This window comes from Geotrypetes seraphini, chromosome 12 (assembly GCF_902459505.1).
Source record: "Geotrypetes seraphini chromosome 12, aGeoSer1.1, whole genome shotgun sequence".
NCBI classification, from domain to species: domain Eukaryota; kingdom Metazoa; phylum Chordata; class Amphibia; order Gymnophiona; family Dermophiidae; genus Geotrypetes; species Geotrypetes seraphini.
Window position 1 is genome coordinate 63,349,391 of NC_047095.1, and position 18,130 is coordinate 63,367,520.

At 44.3% G+C, this 18,130-nt stretch overlaps 1 protein-coding gene across 1 annotated transcript in view; it reads left to right on the forward strand.

The window, feature by feature from the left end:
* Positions 1 to 18,130, forward strand: part of LOC117346120 (cytosolic carboxypeptidase 6-like) — a 654,038-nt gene that overhangs the window by 266,048 nt on the left and 369,860 nt on the right. Inside the window, exon 4 of the mRNA XM_033915525.1 lies at positions 13,570 to 13,681. Coding sequence (XP_033771416.1) covers positions 13,570 to 13,681 — 112 coding nt within the window. The remainder of the gene's footprint in view (positions 1 to 13,569; positions 13,682 to 18,130) is intronic.

Consider the following 18,130-nt stretch of genomic DNA (forward strand, 5'->3'; position numbering starts at 1 on the left):
TATCTTTCAAACACAGTGACTGCGTGGTGGGTTCTGCTGTTGGGGCTTTGGTCCTAGAAGGGAGAAAGAAAATCCAACGTAGTCTGCAGTAAACAACAGCAACCAGAAAACAACAAACAGACTGCAGACAATGTACAAGATGCAGGCGTTGTTTATTAGTAAATGCAGTAACATATACAACCTTATAGCCAATCAAGGGACCCGACACGGTCCGTGTTTCGGATGACACGCCTTCCTCAGGGGTCCATGGTGGTTAAGGTATAAAGCAAACTGCGTAAAAGATAACAAACACACGCCAATCACGATCAAATGGGGTCAAGCAAGTCTTACACAATGGTGTCGGGTCCCTTGGTTGGCTATAAGGTTGTATATGTTACTGCATTTACTAATAAACAACGCCTGCATCTTGTACATTGTCTGCAGTCTGTTTGTTGTTTTCTGGTTGCTTTGGTCCTAGGCCAGATTACACAATTTTGAGTGTATGAGAATTTGAGATGAAATGTAATTTTCAGTTAACTACATACTTATTTGGAGACCATTTGGTTTGGAATGAGCAATTTATTGATCACATTCTTACCCGTCACTTTTCTTCCTACATCTCTCTACTGTTTTCAATTTTTTTGACTGTGGCTACTGTTGGAAACAGGATACTGGGACTGATGAACCTTCAGTCTGTCCCAGTATGGCAATTCATATGTTCTTAGGTTTATAAAATAATGCCTAACTGCAAATCAGTACCAATTAACACCAGTTAAAGGCTTTTATTGATAAGTATCAATTAACCTTGATAAGTACCAATAATAGCCTTTAACTGGTGTTAATTGGTACTGATTTGCAGTTAGGCATTATTTTATAAACCTAAGAACATATGTTTCAAGTTTATTAGTGTTTTTGATTAATCACTTAATCACAATTCAAAGCGATGGACAGAAATAATCAACATTAAAATTACAATATTAAGGGGTAATACAATATTTAACATAGACTTAAAATCAAACAGGACTATTAACAAACTTCACAGACAAGAAAAAGGGGAAAAAAGGGAATTGAACTACAAAATATTATAAATAGAATAGTCAGGGAAAAAAACACAAGGTAGGGGATGTAAAATTTCATAATCAAAATCAACACAATTAATAAATCCAAGAGGGAAAACTATCACTCAAAAGCATCTTTAAAAAGAGAGGTTTTTAAATTAGTCTTAAATTTATCGAGGTTATGTTCTTCTCTCAAATAGATAGGAAGAGAGTTTCAGACTTGAGGAGCCGTGACGGAAAAAATAAATTGTCGTCTAGTATTGATGATCTTGAGAGAAGGGATTGTCAATAGAATGAAAAATTAGGGGCTGATTCTTTAATGGGTGCCTAACTTAATTGGCAAAATATTCTTAATAGCCTAAATAATTAGCAAAATTAATTGGGCGATAGGTGCCTATCCAATTCTATAAAAGATAGGCACCCATCACAAGAGGCTTAGCGGTGTATAATACCTAAGTGGGTATTTCTATGGGCAGAGTGTGACTTAGGTGCCATAAACCTTAGGGCCCAAATTCTGTAACAAGTTTCAAGTTTATTTTTGATTTGATAAATCGCTTATTTAAATTTACTAAGCGAGATACAACTTTGGTAAAAAATGTAAACATACAGTTAAACATAATAGTCACATCCTATATAATAAAACGCTAGCCGCGCATGCACACTCAGACCTGCGTGATCTGTGATCCATAGGTCTGTGGTCAGAGTGCGTATGCGGCGGCCAGATCGGGAAAGCACAGCCGGCGACTCCCCCATCCCGCCCTCACTCACCGCCAAAACCACCACCGCCAAAGCCTCCTCCTTCTCGCCAGCTCACCCGCGTTTAAATTGAGAAAGCACTGCACCGCGCTAACGCTGGCTTTGCCGTCTTCTGTCCACTGCGGCCCGCCCTCTCTGACTACTTCCTCTTTCCGCTAGGGTTGGCCGCAGTGGATAGAAGACGCCGAAGCCAGCGGTAGCGCGGTGCAGCGCTTTTCTCTCAATTTAAACGCGGCGGCTGGGAAGGGGGCGGCGAGAAATGCTGCTTCTGCACAGGGAAATGCCAGGAAATGCTGCTATATTCTAGCGCCCGTTAATGTAACGGGCTTAAACACTAGTATTAAAATAATGGGTTAGACCAACAGACCTACAGACTAATGGATACACAAGGTAAAAAAAGGGAAGAACTACAATTCAATAATTTTAGAATAAGTTTAAGTTTATTAGGATTTTATATACCGCCTATCAAGGTTTTCTAAGCGGTTTTACAATCAGGTACTCAAGAAGAGAACCATAAAAGGAAAGAAGCGTTGGGAAGGGGAAGTAAAAAGTAAGAAAGAGCTAAGATTAACTTTGAATTTAGTTTAAAGGTCATAAGCATGTTTAAAAAAAAAACCTCTTTAAATTATTTTTAAAACGACTCAAATTATTTCCCTCTCTTATATATTGTGGTAAAGTATTCCGTCGTTGTGGGGCCATTACGGAGAATATTTCATTTTGTCGAGTTCCAATTACTTTCAGGGAAGGAACTACTTTGAGCTTTTGATTAGTAGATCGAAGACGACGCGGTGTACTATGAGAGATAAGTAATTTATTAATAAATTGAGGTTCGTTAGATGAGAGGGTTTTGAATACTAAGAGCAGAATTTTGAAAGTGATACGGTGGTTAACTGGGAGCCAGTGAGATTTGATTAATAAAGGAGTGACATGATCGTATTTTTTTGCCATTATGAATCAATTTAACAGCAGTATTTTCAATTATTTGAAGACGTTTCTTTTCTTTTTGTGTAATATTTATTAATAAGGAATTACAATAGTCGAGTTTAGCGATAATTAAAGAGTGAATAAGTATATTTCATGATTTTGGCTCTAGAAATTTGGAAATCGAGCGAATCATTCATAGCCTATAAACGCGAGATTTAACAGTGTTGTTTATATGGTCATGATAAGAACATTTTTCATCGATGATGACATCACCTATTTCGGAGGCGTCCAACTAGAGAAACATAGAAACATAGAAGAAGACGGCCAATAAGGGCCATAGCCCATCAGGTCTGCCCACTCTACTGACCCACCCCCAAGTCTACTATCCTAGGGATCCCACTCCTGGTGCCAGGTTCCCTTGGCTTAACCCTCTAAGAGATCCCACATGGGCATCCCATTTGCTCTTAAATTCTTGCACGCTGTTTGCCTCGATCACCTGCACCGGAAGCTCGTTCCAAGGATCTATCTAAATTGAATAACAAGCTCAATTAAGTTTTTTAATTAGCACTAATTGAAACTTAGGCGCCTATCAAGAAAGAGCGATTCTGTAAGAAGGCGCCTCTAAAAAATTTAGGCGGCCTACAAAAAAATAGGTGCTATGCATGTTAGGCGTGGGCGTGGCTACGTGTTGGGCGCCTTGTCGCAGAATCGCTGCCCTTAAGCGTGCTTAAGCGCTCGCATGGCCGCCTAACTTGTAGTTGTGCCTAGAGCTGGCCTATTTGTTGGGCGCCTCCAAACTAGATGCCGCTCAGCGTGATTCACTAAACAGCTCCCAATTTGACTTGAATCGCGGTGAACGGTGCCTGATTCGGCGCCTCTTATAGAATTTGCCCTTAGGTGCCTGAAATGTAGGCCTTTTAAAACCCTGGCCTGCATTTCAGGCGCCTACGTTTTTACATAGGCGCCGCTAGCCGCGATGCTGTAAACGGCACCTAAGCATGATTGGCATGCAGCCAGCGCCATTTTTCTAGGCACTGTTTATAGTATCAGCCCCTTAGGGTTCATAGACAACGGCGCGAAAGACAAAGGCGCGCCCGGACAATTGAGCACAGCGCGGAGGCGTGCGCCGCTCAAAATTACTGTTTTTAGGGGCTCCGACGGGGGGTTTTGTTGGGGAACCCCCCCCACTTTACTTAATAGACATCGCGCCGGCGTTATGCGGGGTTTGGGGGGTTGTAAGCCTCCACATTTTACAGTAAACTTAACTTGTTCCCTAAAAACAGGGAAAAAGTGAAGTTTTCAGTAAAATGCAAACCCCCCATAATGCCCCCACAACGTGGCGCGATGTCTATTAAGTAAAGTGGGGGGGTTCCCCCCCACGCCCCCCCGTCGGAGGCCTAAAAACAGTCATTTTGAGCGGCGCGTGCCTCCTCGCTGCGCTCAATTGTCTGGGCGCGCCTTTGTCCCGGCGCGCTTTTGACCTGACACCGCCCCTTAGTGCCTAATTTGTTAAGCATGTGACAAGCACTATTCTATAACCCACGTAGACATTATTGCGAGCATGTCTGTAGAAACAGGGTGAATGGCACAAGCTGACCTCACACGGTCTTTTGCCAATACATAAATGTCCACGTCACATGAATATCTAACCCAACTAGCAGACCACTTCAAGAACAAGATCGCTACCATCAGAGCCTCCTTCTCCAATTCACCGACCCTCCTAGAAGAGATCATAATAAACCCCACAACTGATGAAGCCACTGCAGCCGACAGACACTGGTCCAACTTTAAAAAGGTGCAATGGTGGGACTTTAACCAACTCTACAATAAATATAGTCGAGCGTCATGCGACCTGAATAATTGCCCCTCATATTTACTAACAAATGCCTCCCTCAAATTTAGAGCTTGCCTATTGAAATGGATCCAAACAACACTCACGGAAGGCCAATTCCCACAAGACCTAGGAGAAATCATAATCACTCCAATACTGAAAGACCACAAAGGACCAATAGACACCCCTTCCAACTACCGACCCATAGCCTCTATTCCATTATATGTTAAACTAATAGAAGGTCTGGTTGCCCAATACCTCACCAACTACCTTGAAGACCACAACCTACTCCACCCAACTCAATCAGGGTTCAGATCCAACCACAGCACTGAGACACTGCTAGTCTCCCTTCTAGATACAGCCCGACAACACCTTAGCAAAGGAAGAAGGATGCTGATAATTCAACTAGACCTCTCAGCCGCATTTGACCTGGTTGACCACAGTATACTTCTTCAGATATTAGAAGCAATAGGGATCTCAGGCGGAGTATACAACTGGTTCCAAGGATTCCTCAAAACAAGAACATACAGAGTAAAAACAAAAGATCTAATATCGGAAACCTGGACCAATCCCTGCGGAGTACCTCAAGGTTCACCACTCTCACCCATGCTCTTCAATGTCTTCATTGCCTCCCTTGGTACCCTATTAGACAAACTCGAAGTAACCTCATTCAGCTATGCAGACGATATAACCATACTCCTTCCCTTTGACTCACAAGACCCCACTACAACAGATAACCTGGTAAAAACCCTAGAAATAGTGGAAAACTGGATGACAGAACACAAACTGAAGCTCAATCCAGACAAAACTAAATTTCTACTGCTTGAAAAAGACAAAACCCCTTCGATAACTGAACTAGAAATAAAAACCACCAAATATCCTATACAGACCACTCTCAAACTCCTTGGAGTAACAGTAGATAGATGCTGCACTCTTCAGGTGCAAATCAACAAAATCACACAAAAAGCATTCTTTACCATGCGCAACCTTCGCAAAATTAGAAAATTCTTCGGCAAAGAACAATACAGACTCATAGTTCAATCCCTAGTCCTAGGTCTACTGGACTATTGCAATATCCTCTACCTTCCTTGTCCCACCTACCTAATAAAGCAACTACAGACTGTCCAGAACACTGCCCTCAGACTGATCTATTCCCTTCGAAAATTTGACCACATCACCAACGCCTTCCTAGATTCACACTGGCTTCCAATACAAGCCCGCATCCAATTTAAGCTATATTGCATATTATTCAAAACATTAAACGGAACGGCACCCTCTCACTTAAACAACCGCCTAAATAGGAACCTCTATTCCAGACAAAGGAGAACCCAGTCCCCTTTCTCCTACCCCCCTTATAAAGGAACTAAGCGCAAAAAGATGTACGACAACCTACTAGCAACACATGCAGCTAAATTGGACCCCTCCATCACCAACCTACTGACAGCTTCAACTGACCTCAAAGCTTTTCGAAAAGAAATCAAAACCATACTATTCAAGAAATTTATCCTAATTTCCTAACCCCACTCTTCTCCCCTCTCTCCCCTTCTTAGGATCCTCCCTTCAAAATGTGATTTAGACCTAACGCCTTTAACTGTATTCCTCTTCCTGAAAACGTCCAGCTATCGTTTAGATGTATTAGGCCCAACGCCGTTAATTGTATTCCTATTCCTGGAAATGTCCAGTTATCTTTTTGTTGTAATCCGCTTAGAACTGCAAGGTACAGGCGGAATAGAAGTCATTAATGTAATGTAATGTAATGTAATATTGCACCATAGCTTCGACAATTGCATTTGTTGCCAGTTGTATTTAGAATACAATAGAAAGCAATTATGATTTGTCATCAATTTTTATATCTGTGTATCCCAAGAATGTTAAAAGTAATCTAACATTTACACAGCACTTCATTCATAAAAAGTAACCACTGTCTTATAGATCCTCAGCGGGCCACCAGGCACTCAAACTTCTTTCATAGTGCCGGGCTTTATGCTCCCCGTCGTCATTGGATCCGGTTTTATAAATTTTTAAATATTTTTATTAAATTTAAATAAATATGTACTGAAAGTATTTCACTGCGTCAGTGGCGTACCTAGGGGGGGGCGGGGGGGGCGGGCCGCCCCGGGTACCAGCCCTAAGGGGGTGTTCCCGGCCTTGCCGTTCAGTCCCCCGCCACCCCCGAAGGACCGCTCGCCCCCCTGGCCTCCCCGCACCACCTATGAACAGCCGCAGCAGGATCGCGAAGTCAGCGTCAGCATCCCTGCGCTGCTTCCTACGACGCGATCCCGCCCCTCCTCTGACGTCAGAGGAGGGGCGGGACCGTGGCGCAGGAAGCAGCGCAGGGATGCTGACGCTGACTTAGCGATCCTGCTGCGGCTGTTCATAGGTGGTGCGGGGAGGCCAGGGGGGCGAGCGGTCCTTCGGGGGTGGCGGGGAACTGAACGGCAAGGCCGGGAACACCCCCTTAGGGCTGGTACCCGACGCTGACTTCGCGATCCTGCTGCGGCTGTTCATAGGTGGTGCGGGGAGGCCAGGGGGGCGAGCGGTCCTTCGGGGTGGGTCGGGGCATCAGGCCTTCAGGGTGGGGCGGGCGGGCAGGCAAGCAGGCTTTCAAGGGGGAGGGGGGTGACAGGCAGGCAGGCAGGCCTTCAAGGGGGGACAGGCCTTCGGGGGGGGGGGTGCAGACATTCAAGGGGTGCAGGCCTTCAAGGGGGGCAGGCAGGCCTTCAGGGGGGTGCAGACCTTCGGGGGGGGGGTGTAGGCCTTTGGGGGGGTGCAGGCCTTCAAGGGGGTGCAGGCCTTCAAGGGGGGAAAGGCAGGCAGGCCTTCAAGGGGGGGACAGGCCTACAAGGGGGGGGGGGGGACAGGCCTACAAGGGGGGGGACAGGCCTACAAGGGGGGGGGACAGGCCTTCAGGGGGGGGGGCAGGCCTTCAAGGGGGGGTGCAGGCCTTCAAGGGGGGTGCAGGCCTTCAAGGGGGGAAAGGCAGGCAGGCCTTCAAGGGGGGGACAGGCCTACAAGGGGGGGGGACAGGCCTACAAGGGGGGGGGACAGGCCTACAAGGGGGGGGACAGGCCTTCAAGGGGGGGTGCAGGCCTTCAAGGGGGGGTGCAGGCCTTCAAGGGGGGTGCAGGCCTTCAAGGGGGGAAAGGCAGGCAGGCCTTCAAGGGGGGGACAGGCCTACAAGGGGGGGGGACAGGCCTTCAAGGGGGGGTGCAGGCCTTCAAGGGGGGGTGCAGGCCTTCAAGGGGGGTGCAGGCCTTCAAGGGGGGAAAGGCAGGCAGGCCTTCAAGGGGGGGACAGGCCTACAAGGGGGGGGGACAGGCCTACAAGGGGGGGGGGACAGGCCTACAAGGGGGGGGGACAGGCCTTCAAGGGGGGGTGCAGGCCTTCAAGGGGGGGTGCAGGCCTTCAAGGGGGGTGCAGGCCTTCAAGGGGGAGACAGGCCTTCAAGGGGGGGAAAGGCAGGCAGGCAGGCCTTAAAGGGGGGACAGGCCTACAAGGGGGTGGGACAGGCCTTCAAGGGGGGGACAGGCCTTCGGGGGGGTGCAGACCTTCAAGGGAGTGCAGGCCTTCGGGGGGGGGTGCAGTCCTTCAGGGGTGGGGTTTAGGCCTTCAGAGGGGGGCAGACCTTCGGGTGGGAGGTAAAGTCCTTCGGGGGGTGCAGGTCTTCAGGGGTGGGGTGTAGCCCTTCGGAGGGGGGACAGACCTTCGGGGAAGGGGGGTCCTGGTGTAAAAGTACACAGAGGGAGAGAGGGAAGGGGGGGTTCAAAGATACATGCATATGCCAGACTTTGGGGGTTAGAAATAATGGGTCTAAAAACAGAGGAGTGGGAGAGAGATGGTGCATAATGGGATTTAGGGAGGGAAGGAACAGAAAGGGAGAGAACTTGGAAACAGGGGATGGTGTGGAGGGGGGATAGAGATACTGGATAGAAGGATAGTTGGGAACAGAAAGGGAGAGATGGTGGATCCTGGGGTGGTGGGGAGTTGAGAAAAGGTGAATCTGTGGATGGAGACAAAAAAAAGGAAAGATGCCAGATCTCCGGGAGAGGGAAGGGAAACGGAAGGGGAGAACAGAGATGGCAGACGGATGGTTAGCACGGAGAAAGGAGACCCTGGCAAGCAAGACAACAAGAGCCTGGGACCAACAAGATTTGAATATTGATCAGAGAACAAAAGGTAGAAAAAATAATTTTATTTTCTGTTTTGTGATTACAATATGTTAGATTTGAAAAGTGTACATGAGACAGCTTGAAATGGGAACTTTTCTATTTTTGTGAATGGCAAGGCTGAGTTCAGTTAAAATATATGCTTTATAAGAAAATATAATAATGTGTTTTATAAAGTTTATAAGCATTGCTGGCATACTCGGTGAGGTGTTCCTAGTGTTGGTGGTGGTGGTAGCATGTCAGTGTGTTGAGAGGAAGAGGTAGTCTGGGAAATTCTGCTGAGCAAACTCTGGGCCCATTTCCACCCCCAGTTAGTCCACTCCACTCAACTGGTTCACACACTGAGTGGGTCTTTGGGTGTTATTTCTGGGTAGTTGTTTTAGAATCTCTTCCAATGGTTTGTCAGTATCTCCTTCTGGTCCAAGGAAGGAAACTTTGTCAACCTTAGCATTGACCTTCAGAATATGTTTGTAACAGCGCTGCTTGTGTGGCATTAGGCTATGTAGTGATCGAAAGAAAAAAACAGACCTTTGCACATTTTTGCACTATATGGTGGGTGTATGAGGAGATTCATTTCCTGCACAGTTAAGTCCATTTTTTCTACTGAATAATAGTATAGGTACAATGAAAGTAAATAGCAAAAATGTTTGAGTAGATAATTAAGGAAATCTTTTTCATATTGCTTGCTTATGGACTGGGAAAAAAGACTGTTCAAGCAAATGTCTCCAGAACTGCTTTAATGGAAAAATGTGATTTTTTTTTTTTTTAAGTACTTTGTGAAATTTATTGTTGTTGTGAAATTTATTGTTATACTTTGTTTAAACTTAAAAAGCGGTGTCATTAACAGTGAATCTAATCGAAAAATCGATTCAACAGGGTGAATCGGATCGAATGAAATATTTTTCTCTGAATCGGGCAGCACTATTGGCTACCATGAGAATGGGCTACTGGGCATGATGGACCATTGGTGTGACCCAGTTAGGCTATTCTTATGTTATGTTCTCATCTGTAGGGGCCTTTGTTTTCACTTCTTATTTTAATGTATTTTTTTCCTGGGAACTTATCAGTGTTTTTTTATAATGGGAACAAAAATGGAAGAGAATTAATGTGTGTGGAATGGGGGGGGGTAACTAATTTCTTCAGCTAAATAATTCAATCCACTTCAAACAGACATAGGAGAACTCACGCACCATTCACACACCCTCCAACCAAAAACGTCAAAAGAAAAAAAACTGTTCGACAACCTCCTAGCCATTCGAGCTGCAACACTTGACCCCCAACTCTACAACCTATTGACCTCGACCACAAACTACAAAACCTTAAAAAAAGAAATAAAAACCCTTCTATTAAAAAAACACATAAAACCAAACTAACATAATCAGAACTGTCCCAAGCATCACCTGCAACTACTCCATATGTACTTCTGATGTCATGACAATTCAGACATAATTTATGTTATGTTATGTTTGGAATAATGGTTACATAAATGAGGTTCAATAAAAGAAAATTTTCTGTGGGAGCATTTGTTGGAACTTCTGTTATCCTGATTTCTTCTATCTGTGGGCTTTCTTTAGCTAACCTACTTATCTGGGGCTTTCCACTTCTGCAGCTGCCCTTTTCACGGTCCACTTGGCGCTTGCACTCTCTGGGGAGGGGGGGTTGGGTCTGGGCTTGGTGGGGTAGGTGTGTCTGGTAGTTTTGTCTGGGTGGTGGCTGGGTGTTTCTTGGGTGCTTGTTGTGCGGATTGGTGTGTCTGGTGAGCGGTCTGGGTGTTGTTGCTTGTGGGGGTTTTTTTTCATTATAAAATATGGCTGAGGGTCTAGTCCGGCTTATTATTCTTGTGGGTTCTGGGGTGGGATTTGTTTGCTTGCCCCAAGTTTTGGCCTTTTGTTGTGTATTGCTATGCCTCTCATTGGCAATTTTCTCTTGGGAGAGGCTTGTTCATGCTTGTTGTTGCTGTTACTCTCATTCTGTGTTCTTTTTGATAATGTATAAGTTTCTGTACAGACCATGGTTGCTTGTCTGGACCTTTTGCCATTCTCAATAAAAATACTTTGGAAAAAAAAAAAAAAAAAAAAAAAAAATTTTCACTGCCTGTTTCTATTCTGACCATTTATTCCATTTCATGGTTATTGCAAAAAAAAAAAAAAAAAAAATTTTACATGAGGGGGGGGGGGGTGTCAAAAAATGATGGGCCCCGGGTGCCACATACCCTAGGTACGCCACTGCACTGCGTAAAGACGCTTCTTGTGAGGGTAGAGTCACCAACATGTTTCGCCCATGAATCTCAAAGGCTTTTTCAAGGCTACCACGCCCTACCTACTTTAACCATAGGTTGGAATGGTGGCCCGCTGAGGATTTAGAAGACAGTGGTTCCTTTTATGAATGAAATGCTGCATAAATGTCATTCTTGGGATACACAGTTATTTAATGATTCTTCATTTAAGTGTGTTTAAATAGTGCCAGAGGTTAACATCCATTTTTATATGGCACAATCCCGGAGTTTTTAAAGAGCAAGAGGTCCAGTTATCAACCGGCAAGATCATTGCGTTCCGAAAATTCTGCATTGTTGAAAACAAATGTTAATCCAAAATATGTGGAAACCAAAGCGTAGACCTTTTTCATGTGCAGGAGTACAATTGTGGAATACCCTTGTAGGGAAAATTCGGAAATGCAGTGATAGTCCATTCAGAAAATTGTTAGAAACACAACTATTTGTGGATACATTTCTCTGAACATTGATCTTACCGTTGCAAGAATTCAGTTTTTCTGTTTCTACTTGGCTTGGTTTGTTTTAAGATTTTGTGTATGTAACCATTTTGTAAACGGTTTTGATATAAAACAGTATAGAAAATTTTTAAATAAATAAATAAATCTCAACTCTTTGGGCTCCTTTTACTAAGGTGCGCTAGCGTTTTTGGCACGCGCTAACCACACGCTAAATGAAAAATACTAATGCAAACTCTATGGAGGCGTTAGTGTTTAGTGCTTGTGGTATTATAGCACGCAGTTCCTGATTGGTGTAGCCCGACTTTACTACAGGAAGAGGCAATTGGAGCAGACCGCAAATGAGCGAGTCCGCAAATTCACGGGGGAACACTGTAGTATTTGAAAATCTATAATAATGAAACGCTACTTGCGCATGCGCACTCTCACCACGTGTTCCCTGATCCCTGATCTGTCGGGATGTGGCGGCAAGAGTGCGCATGCGCTAGATGGCGCGGAGTGAGGGGCCGGGACTTAGGTGAAGGAGAGCAGGCCCGGGATTCGGCCTGCCCCAGCCAGGCAAGACCCCCCTTCCCCGCCGCACCCAGGCCCTGGCGGTCCCCGCCGGCAGAGAAGGAAAGACAGCTCGGCAGCGGGTTGGCGTGACAGCGGCAGGGGCTGCGCCCGCCTAGCACTGGAGAGCGGCCCAGACCAAGGCGGCCAATGATTGGCTGGGGCGACGGCGCTCAGAAGCCCCGGCTTGGAGTGCGAGACTGGTAGGTGGGCAGGCACTGTGGCTGTCCGGGGGTGGGAGGTGAGGCCATTAGAGCCGTCTGGGAGCGCGCAAGACTGGTAGGTGGGCGGGCGCTGTGGCTGTCTGGGGGAAGACAGACAGGGGGCCAGGGAGAGAGACAGAAAGAAAGGCAGACAGGGGGAGAGAGACAGAAAGAAAAAAAGACAGACAGGGGGAAGGGAGAGTGACAGAAAGAAAGGCAGACAGGGGGAGAGAGACAGAAAGAAAAAGAGACAGACAGGGGGAAGGGAGAGTGACAGAAAGAAAGACAGACAGGGGGAGAGAGACAGAAAGAAAAAAAGACAGACAGGGGGAAGGGACAGTGACAGAAAGAAAGACAGACAGGGGGAGAGAGACAGAAAGAAAAAAAGACAGACAGGGGGAAGGGAGAGTGACAGAAAGAAAGACAGACAGGGGGAGAGAGACAGAAAGAAAAAAAGACAGACAGGGGGAAGGGAGAGTGACAGAAAGAAAGACAGACAGGGGGAAGGGAGAGTAACAGAAAGAAAGACAGACAGGGGGGGTCAGGGAAAGAGACAGAAAGATAGATAGACAGAAAGAAAGAAAGGGGGCAGGGAGAGAGAAAGAAAGAAATGCCTAAGTCTACACATCTATTCTAGCACCCGTTAATGTAACGGGCTAAAAAACTAATGTGAAATAATTCAATAAATACTTTCAACTGGCCTTCATATAGGCATTCTCAACAGAAAGGCTAAATACGGTACGTCTTGGGAATGAAATCAGAACTGCTCCTGGACTGGGACGCAGCTCGTTCTGTGATGCTTGTACAGTTGCTGCTCTCTGTTTACCCTACAGATCAACAGATTTGGATCTCACTGCAAACAACTTGGAACAAAAGCACAAAAGTGAATCACTTGCATAGTCTTTGAAGATTGCTAATCTCTCTTTTATTTGACTTTAGCTTAATGACCTCCCAGTCCCAAATTAAAGCTGCTTAGTCTGCATTTAGCCCTGTTTGACTTTTTGACAGTAAATGCAAACCCTATATTCTCAAATCTTTTGGAGATGCTATTGGTAAAGGACAAGCAGTGCTCGGATGAGTTGGTAGAGTTTACTTAGGTGTGTTTGAAGATTAAGAAGCCTCGAGCAGATAAATGAAATGTGGTCAGTTCCCAAGTAGTTTTGAAGCTTAACATGAGTTGATTTTTATTGTTTAATTTTACAAATAGGAAAAGTCATTCCTCTGGGGGGGTTTCCCCCCTTTAATCTTTCACTGGCTGAACATTCTCTTGAAAGCATCTGGGAAATCTCATATACTTTATTGTACAGTAAGTGTTGTCTGTCAATAGAATGTGAAGTTCTTTTTAATCAATGTTGATTTCTGGTATTACCTAGGTGCTCTCTGATGGGATTTGATTTAAATCGACACTGGCAAGATCCATCTCCTTGGGCTCATCCCACGTTATATGGAGTGAAACAACTAATCGTTGAAATGCATAATAATCCGGTGAGTTGAAAACGTCAACAAGGTCAACCATCTCTGCAAATGCCTTTAACTTCTGAACCAGAGCTTTGCAGGTTACATCAAGGTGCATGTTTGTTTCACATGGCTGATTTCTTAGGAGAAAGGGAGCCAGCCTATTCTGAAGGTCATATCACTGTGCTAGCGAAGTGAAACCCGTCAGCTCAAAGGGCAAAAGGAAAGAGTGAAATCATTGGTTTAAATATGGATTCAAACAGTCACTAAAGCGATTCTGATGATGTCATGAACTGTGGGGAGATGGTACGACTAGGCTGATAATATCACGCCTCCAAAATTCCATTTCACGATGTCAATGTTTAATCCAAGATTTCAATGTTTGTTAGCAATTCTGAGAGAACCAAGCAATGGAGAGTAGATCGTTTAAAAATAACATGGGGCGGAAAATTTCATGGCGACACCAGAAAGCATTTCTTCACAGAGAGAGTGGTTGATCATTGGAACAAGCTTCCAGTGCAGGTGATCGAGGCAGACAGCGTGCCAGACTTTAAGAATAAATGGGATACCCATGTGGTATCCCTATGAGGGTCAAGATAAGGAAATTGGGTCATTAGGGCATAGACAGGGGGTAGGTAAGCAGAGTGGGCAGACTTGATGGGCTGTAGCCCTTTTCTGCCATCATCTTCTATGTTTCTATGGTGAGATGTGCCAAGGTTCCAAGTTTCTTTAATATTTGAAATACCGCAACAGAGAAACATCTATGCAGTTTACATGTAAAGCTAAAGGTTAAAATAGTATAAAAAGAAGGTAGAACTACAATATTAATAGTAAAGATAATGACGTAAAAGATTAAAAGCTGATTATATGCTCTCTGTTTTAAAATGGCCTCCGCCAGGCTCCATATTTAATTTTATGAATTGTTAACCAAACACATCTGTAAACAGGAAAGCTTTAATAACGTTTTGAAGCGTTCAAGATTAGATTCTGATCGGATATACTTTGGAAGGGCATTCCAGAGTTGTGGACCAATGACTGCACTCGAGACCAGTTGGCTATTGCATCCATCTAGGGAGCAATTTAAATGTAGATACTGTAATAAGTGATAGGAGGAAAATGCATTCATTGCTGAAGAAGACGACAAAGCACAATTCAAAGATATTTTGCACAATGAACTGCACCATTGACAGCACAAATCGCATTGTTATGTTGTACTTAGGAACTTTTCATTCTTGGCGATGTGGAGGGGCATAATCAAAACATACGTCTAAGTCTGATTTGGGCGTTTGGCCTAGACGCTCAAAGTCGGCAGGGGGGAAAATGTCTATTTTCGAAAAATACATCTAAAATTTTTTTTTTTCCGACAGTTATCTAGCTAGACATCCAGGCTATTATTTGATTAGACCAGCAGGACGTCTATGTTTATACCATATTTTTGACCAAAATTTTGTCCAAGTCCCAAATGCCCAGAACAAAACCATTTGGATGTTGATGGGGCCAGTCCTGTAAAGGACTGGCCACCCGGACATGGCAACAGAGCAGTAGAGCACCTTTGAGGGCACTGCTGTGAACTACACAAAAGGGTGCTCACCAGAACTCCCTTATACCCACTATACCCACCTGTCTACAACCCCAATAGCCCTTATGGCTGCAGGTGGCACCTATATGGCAGTAGGGTACGGTTGGGTGGGGGGGTTAATGCAACCATAACAAAAGTTGTGTTCTTCCCTTGGAAAGAAGGACTAAAGCTTGGATCACAGATAAGTCTTGATAATATCTTATAGAGGTCACAAAGATGAAAGTATTAGGGGTTATTCTGGACCAGAAACTCAACTACCAGGAACAGATTAGCACAGTAGTTAGAAGTTGTTTTCATAGATTATGTATGATAAGATCATTAGCTCCGTTCCTTGATGTGGCTTCCCTGAATATTCTACTTCATTCATTGATCATATCTAAATTAGACTATTGTAACTCATTATACAAAGGAATAACATTAAAAGAACCACATCGATTACAAATAATCCAAAATATTGCGATAAAAATAATCACTAACAGTAAGAAAATCTGATCATGTTACACCGCTCCTACAGAAAGCTGATTAGTTACCTATAACGCACAGAATCTCTTATAAAATAGCATTACTAACTTACAAAATACTAACAGTCAAAGCCCCTGTATTTCTAGAAAATTACTTGATCCCTTACACTCCCATTAGATCCTTAAGATCAGAGGGAAAAACCTTCTTTCAATCCTACCTCTAAGATTTATTAACAGACAGCGAAATACAATCTTCTTGGTAATGGCTCCGCAAATATGGAACTCGCTGACTTAACAGGTTCAAAGGAACACTAAAATGTTGGCTTTATAAAGACATAAGGACATAAGAATTGCCGCTGCTGGGACAGACCAGAGGTCCATCTCACGCTGCGGCCCTTAGGTCAAATACCAGTGCCCTAACTGAGTCTAGCTTTACCTGCATATGTTCCAGTTCAGCAGGAACTTGTCTAACTTTGTCTTGAATCCCTGGAGGGTGTTTTCCCCTACACCAGACTCTGGAAGAGAGTTCCAGTTTTCCAGCACTCTCTGGGTGAAGAAGAATTTCCTTACGTTTGTACATAATCTATCCCCTTTTAACTTTAGAGAGTGCCCTCTCGTTCTCCATACCCTGGAGAGGGTGAACAACCTGTCTTTATCTACTAAGTCTGTTCCCTTCAGTATCTTGAATGGTTCGATCGTGTCCCCTCTTCTCATCTTTTCAAGGGAGAAGAGGCCCAGTTTCTCCAATCTCTCACTCCAGCCGTGAGAGATTAGAGAAACTGGGCCTCTTCTCCCTTGAAAAGAGGAGAAGGAGAGGGGACATGATCGAACCATTCAAGAAACTGAAGGGAATAGACTTAGTAGATAAAGACAGGTTGTTCACCCTCTCCAGGGTAGGGGGAGAACGAGAGGATGCATTTGAAACTTGAAACCTTTTGAGGCGACCCCTTTCTTAAAGGAAATTTAAATGGAAATAATTACCTCCCCTTTTCTTCTAACCTTTTATGTTCTCTCTCTCTTTAATTTATTGTCGTTCCATCCACCCTCCTTCTGTATGTCTGTTACTGTCCATGTCCTAGTGTGACTTGAGTGTTATTGGTACCCCAATTTTTTTAAATTCTCCATCGCTTTGAAATATGATATTGCAATTTAATCAAATTTTAAAATAAACTTGAAAATTTTGGTGGGTGCACATGTTCCATCATAAATGAAGTGGTTAGAGTGGCTTATGGGCTTAGGTCCCCCTATCAATGGTTCACTAGCCCACCCCCAAGGCTACTTAACACACCTTTGTGCAGCTCTACTAGGCTTTCCTATACCAGGTGCTGATGTTCTGGAGACAGATATGTACTTTTTTATTCTGATCTTCGTGGGGGTGTGAGGGGGTCAGTGAACACTGGGGGAGTGTGTGGGGGGTCTTTACTTTGTCTCTGAAGTGGTTATCAGTTCACTTTGGATACCTTCTGGACACGTATACCTGTTTTTAGATCGCCTAAGTCACAACGTATAAGTTCCATCCAGGCAGCCTCTTAAAACTTTTGATTATCCCTACAATCAAAACACATTATGGTGATGCCTTTATTAGCTTTCCCAGATTTACTGAGCTATTAGGTAGATCTGCCGATCATTGTAACTCTGATCGCTTGATCCTGTCATTCCCAGCTCTGAAAGATATAAAATACAAGACGCCTCCTAGCAAATCAGTTAACTAACAAATTGCAAAAGTATGGAACTCGCTTCCCGTCAAAACACGTGCAACCACCGTATGTGCCCTGTTTCACAAAAGTCCGAAAACATGGCTTTTCAAGAAGTCCCTGTTAGGGGCCTAGGGAGACCCAAGGCCAGATGCTCTAAAATCACCGTTAAAATCCTGTGGGTCACCGTGGTGCCGGTAAATGGTCCAATTTGAAAACAGTGATCGATGTTCAAACAATTTCACATGCAAATGAGTTTTGCAGAGGTCCGTTGTAATCCCATCCAATTAGTCATTGAAGAATGTGACTGAACACGTACAGAGCCAAACTCTGTAATGAAGGTTTACTCTATAGAATGATAATGTTAGTGGTTACTTCCTGTTTTAGATGCCTTATCATACATTACATACTGCTACTACTACTATTAATCATTTCTATAGGGCTGAAAATGTGCACAGCACTGTACATTTAACAGGCAATAGACTATCCCTGCTCCGAAGAGCTTACAGTCTAATTGTAATTGTAAGTAGCGATATGCTATTTAAACCCATCTAGAACTCCAATTTGCAAGGATTTGTCAGGATATAAGGTTGCACATAATATGACATAACAAAAGATGAGCTGAAAGAGGCCATTATAGCTGGGGGGGGGGGGGAGAGGGGGAAGACATCTCCCCCCAAAAAACAGAGAAAGGATGTGAATTAAGAAAACAGGGAACAGCATAAGCACTTGCAAATTAGATGCA